Source organism: Chrysochloris asiatica, unplaced genomic scaffold (genome assembly GCF_000296735.1).
Source record: "Chrysochloris asiatica unplaced genomic scaffold, ChrAsi1.0 scaffold00104, whole genome shotgun sequence".
Taxonomy (NCBI): Eukaryota; Metazoa; Chordata; class Mammalia; order Afrosoricida; family Chrysochloridae; genus Chrysochloris; species Chrysochloris asiatica.
The window spans coordinates 9847770-9853136 of record NW_006408622.1 but is presented as its reverse complement, the minus strand read 5'-3'; the positions used below and the strand labels follow the sequence as shown (position 1 = coordinate 9853136).

Genomic DNA, 5367 nt, shown 5'->3' with positions numbered 1-5367 from the left:
CATCTTTCTCCCGCGGAGCAGCTGGTAGTTTCGAACTGCTGACCTTAAGGTTCGCAGCCCGATTCGTAACCACTACGCTACCAGAGCTCCTTAAAAGCTGGTATAGCAATGATAAAAGCTGGTATAGCAATGATAAAATTCGAGGGAATAGAAAGAATAAACAAATACAAGAAACAAAAGGAAACCCACAAGAGGACAGCTGTTGAGCCCAGATGAAAGACAACTCTGGATGGCTCCTACTAGTCAAGGAGCACACAATGTGACAGCGGAGCTCCTGGCCCTAGCTGGAGTTCATGTAGACCTAAGTGTTATCTGTGTTCAGGACACTCAGTCCAACATGTAGTCCATAGAGTCCCTTGATGGAGCTGGTTGCAGTCTGTTAACACCACAGGGCAGCTGGGAGCAGGTGGCTGATTATGAGGGTCTCTGCTAGACTAATGCTCATCTGGAGACAAATCCACCTGATTCCAGGCACCAAAGTAGCACAACTAGCCTCCACCTCACACTGGCATGTCTCACAACCACGAGTCTTAACACTGGCGGTAGATGAAGGTGCTAGCTGGCCACATCCCTGGTTACTAGGGGAGTGTGAGGAAATAGAAGGACGTGCACCATTCCTGTCACCTGTGTGAATCTGCTTTGCCAGACCACCTTCTGCTGCCAAAGTTACTCACAAAAGTTCAAGGTGGTCACGCCGCGTCTGGACGGCCACTCACTGGTCAATCTCCCTCTCTTGCCATGCCTTCTCAGTTTCTCATCCCTGCAAGCACTCTGTCCGCTTCTCTAACCTTTTCCTCTGAAGCTGAGGGTGTTTCCCTTGGTCTCTCGTGTCCTTGTTGTGGAGGGCCCATGTTGTCTGTTAGTCGCTGAAGTGGATGCCATGGATCTGCCCGGCCTCAGCTGCCAGTAGGTCCATCCTAGGAGGTGGTGTGGCCAGGGTAGGGGCGTCCCTCTGACTGCGTTTTATACTTAGCTGAACCCTAGGCCTCACCCCTAAAAGAGGCTGAGTCCGTGGGTCCTGGATGAAAGCCTGGGAATAGTCATTTAGAGAACTTTTTATAATGAACTAATGTCAGAATAGTCCACAGAATACCTATGTGTGTACCTGTATCTCTCAAACCTACTTGGCCACATTTGCTTGATCATTCTGTAGCTACATAAATATTCATTTTTTGAACCACTGGAGAATAAGTTGCAGACATGCTGCTCCTTCACCTCTAATAAATGTTTTTATAACCACAACACATGAAGCAGAATCAGCTATGTAGCCAGCCACCGTGGTAGAGCTGTGAGGGCAGTGAGGTGAGAAGTCTTTTACTGGGACATTACCATCCTGATGAACATTGCTCTTCTGTCAGGAAGGAAGGAGCAATGCGCTCACCCTGTCTGCTGCTGTAAAGAGCAAGTGGAAGTCACTGGAGAGTTGACAGTGTAGTGATGAGTGCTCTGAGCTTGTCAGGCAGTGACCCATGCAGAGGCATTGACTTGGGGGAGACGATACTAACAGAGACTCAAGTCTGCTCATTCAGCCCTTGTGTATCAGAGAAGCATTTGGGTTGGCTATGGGTTTTCCAGAACACCTTGAGCATTTTTAGTGGAACACATGAGACAGGTTATCTTGGGGTGACATCTGTCTTGGTCCTTCCATTGGCACCACCCCCCAGTACATCCCAGTTTCCCACACCTGGGTTTCTCAGGGATGCTAAGATTTCTTAGGGACTCCAGTTCTGCACAAGGAGAGGGAAGGACAGATCCTATACAGTGTCCACACAGCCAGATGTAGGGCTTTCGGGAGAAACGGGCCTTTCCTTTAACCCCACTTCCCCAGGCTACCACCTCACCTTTTGGTGGCTGGTGAATGAATGCAGGGCTGGGCGCCCAGGCCAGGCTGACTCTGTGGGGACCCTCAGGCTTACATTTTCATGGTCTTGGGGACAAGGGGTGGACAGTATGCTGTGGGCATACAACTCAGATGGGGCCTGGGCCTGGTGGCCCTCAGTGACCCGCCCCTCTCCTTGCCCCCAGGAAGTCTCTGAGCGCACTGGCCTTCTCACCTGACGGCAAGTACATAGTGACGGGAGAGGTGAGTCACCCACCGTCCTGAGTGAGTATACGGGGAGGGCCCTGGGGAACATTTCTTCTGCCCCCAGCCGACCTGGACAGTCCCTTGAATAGCTCCTTTGGCAACCAGAAAAGTCTCATGGCCACTGAGGGAGGTGCCTCAGAGGCATAGCCTACCCACTTTAGCCCTGAGAGCCTCCCTAGCCCTCTGATGCCATGATCCCGCCTTCCCCAGAATGGGCACAGGCCTGCCGTGCGCATCTGGGATGTGGACGAGAAGAGCCAGCTGGCAGAGATGCTGGGCCACAAGTATGGTGTGGCCTGCGTGGCCTTCTCACCCAATATGAAGTACATCGTGTCCATGGGTTACCAGCATGACATGGTGCTCAACGTCTGGGATTGGAAGGTGAGATCTAGCGGGCGGGCCTGAGGGTCGGCAGCCCATTGCCAGAGGAACCTGTGTTTCAGCAGCGGAGAACTCAATGGGAGGATTGGGTAACGTTCTCATCCATTCAGCAAATGTTAATGCTACATGCTGATCACTGTTCCAGGCAATTAGAGGGCACATTACAAGCTTTCAACTATAATAAAGCAATTATTATAATTATTTTTCTATTTACCAGCTGTCAATTTTATCTGTAAAATGAGCATGATACTGGTATCTATCTCATTGAATTATGAAGCTTTAGTGACGTTGGGAATAGCTTGGGGGAAGGGCTTGGAGTAGGTAGAAGAGGTATCAAGTTTTGACTCTGCCTAGAACTTATGTGGCGATGTGACCTTGAGCTTGTCACATTTGCCCCCTCTGAGCTTGGCCAATGAGGGGCAGAAATGCCTCCCTCATAGGACTGTTGAGGGGATTCCCTGAGTGATCCTGTGAGGGACCCCAAGCAAGGGCTCCATCTCGGGCAGCTATGGGTGGTCTCCTTGCCTGCTGTCTCACTGTCTCCAGCCCCGTGGATGACTGGCAGTGCTTGAGCCCTTGGGGGAGAGCTCTGGAACTCACTCTTGCATGGGCAGCCTTCCAAGCCTCAGTTTCCTTCTTTGAAGCTTGGGAACAATAAGAATACCACACATAGAGCAGTGCTCTGGGGGTCAGGAAAACCAGGGAGACCCTGAGCTTTGTAGAGTGCTGCCATCAGCGTCTCTGCACTGATTCTTCCAGAAAGATATCGTGGTGGCCTCCAACAAGGTGTCGTGCAGGGTTATCGCCCTGTCCTTCTCAGAGGACAGCAGCTACTTTGTCACTGTTGGGAACCGGCACGTGAGGTTCTGGTTTTTGGAAGTCTCCACTGAAGCAAAGGTGGGTTTGTGTCCCTGATGCCTGAGCTGGGGACTCCTGTTTCGCCCTGTGATTTGGGGGCAGTAGGAGTCCTTGACTTTTATTTCCGGGCCTGCTTTCTAGGGGCTGACCCAGAGCCTTTGCCAGAACCCCATAGCCCAGGGGCCAGGCCTTGTTCCTGGGCCCCTGCTTGGAGCCCCTCTGCTCTACTGTGTTAGCTGTGGGTTTTCTGCCCATGTCCACTCAGAGGCGCGTCTTGTTTTTCTGTTTAGCTGTGGGCGGTCTTCTCTGGTTGTGTCTGGCCTGTCTGTGGCCCAGTTGGGAGCCAAAGCCACCTGGACAGAGTCTCATTGTGTCCTCCTCTGCCTCCAGGTGACAGGTACGATGCCCCTAGTAGGACGGTCAGGCATCCTCGGAGAGCTGCACAACAATGTCTTCTGTGGGGTGGCCTGTGGCCGGGGCCCAATGGCCGGCAATACCTTCTGTGTGTCCTACTCGGGCCTCCTCTGCCAGTTCAACGAGAAGAGGGTACTGGAGAAGTGGATCAACCTGAAGGTACCCCACTTGCCCTCTGTGCCATCAGGAGGGGGTCTCTCCAGGTCTTCTGGGATGCTCAGCAACACCCCTTTCTGCTTGTGTGACTCCAAGTGAGTCAGTCTCCCTCTCTCAGCCGCCATGAAATGATCAGGTAGTCACATGAGAATAACATGTGAAGGCACTTAGGACAGTGCTCAGAACCTTATCATGGGATCAAGGTTACAATTATTTCCCTGACATGGTTTGATCCAGTTCACATCTCTCTACACGGGCACTCTTGGCTGCTCAGAAGACTGATTATTATTTTTTTAACTTGAGTTACCATTGTGGTGTGGCACTGTGGGATAAAGCACTGGACTGCAAGGTCACTTTGAACCACAAGGTTGGCAGTTCAAACTCACCAGCCATTCCTCGGAAACCCTATACTGGGTCGCTATGAGTTGGAACCGACTCGATGGCACTTAATAACAGCAAAAGTAACTATTGACTTAATAATGTTTCAATCAAAAAAGACTACACAAAATTCCTCACTTTTTAAACTAAAGAATGACTCGTCAGTAAATTATGGAACTGCTTTTCTTCTATCTGAGGGCTTGAGTCCAAGCTGTCTTTCCATCCCAGGATGGGGTGCTCATTTGCTTGTCCTGGTGTCTGCTGCTTTTCCTAGCATACTCTGTGACCCCCCCGCCCCCCAAGAGATCACCTTGAGGGTCGATGGCATGGTATTGGGGCGTGGGGACGAAGTCTGACGTTTATGTCTTTTTCAATTGATTTAAGCTGTTCTTTCAATTCTTTCCTTGTTTTCTTCCTTCGCTCCTTTTGCTAGAACTTAAGCAGTTTAAGCAAGTCAGACGCTTTCGACAGATATGTGTAGTGCCCGAGCAATTGTCTGCAATGATGCATGGAAAAATTAAATCCCACTCAATTTGGAAAACCTCCCCTAATCTGTATGAAAGCCCGACAGTCCCTGCCCCTCCTGTCTCCATGCCCAGGTAGGATAGGAAGTCCTTTTTGGGTTTTTTTGCTTCTTTTCTGCTTATTTTATCCCAAAGATTGCAAGACAACAGTTATCCCGCTTCCTCCCTGGGATTCCCGTTTGCAGTCCGCTCACCTTTCCATCCCTGCTCAACTTTGTCTTTAGATAGAGAAATGGTGTCCTTTTGATCTTGAAGGATTGAACATTTCATAGTGAGCACACCTTACTAGTGGTGTTGTCCCCGCTATAGATCAATCTACTGCTTGACTGAAAATTGGGCCACAAGGATGAGTTCCTTTGTAGACCTGAAGGGTGGTCGAGGGCCACAGTCTCAGGTTCCTCCAGTCTCTTTCTGACCAGTAAACCCATTTATCTTTTTTTTTTAATTATTTTCTCCCACTCTATCCGGGACCCTCTAATATGAGTCCTTTGAGAACAGTCAGTAGTGGTAGCCGGGCACCGTCTAATTCTTCTGGTCTCAGAGCCGTGGAGACTGTTGTTCACATGTCCC

General features: G+C 50.3%; 1 protein-coding gene across 1 annotated transcript in view; it reads left to right on the top strand.

The window, feature by feature from the left end:
- Positions 1–5367, top strand: part of WDR62 (WD repeat domain 62) — a 64219-nt gene that overhangs the window by 20608 nt on the left and 38244 nt on the right. Inside the window, exons 4-7 of the mRNA XM_006867406.1 lie at positions 2026–2083; positions 2297–2467; positions 3227–3364; positions 3716–3898. Coding sequence (XP_006867468.1) covers positions 2026–2083; positions 2297–2467; positions 3227–3364; positions 3716–3898 — 550 coding nt within the window. The remainder of the gene's footprint in view (positions 1–2025; positions 2084–2296; positions 2468–3226; positions 3365–3715; positions 3899–5367) is intronic.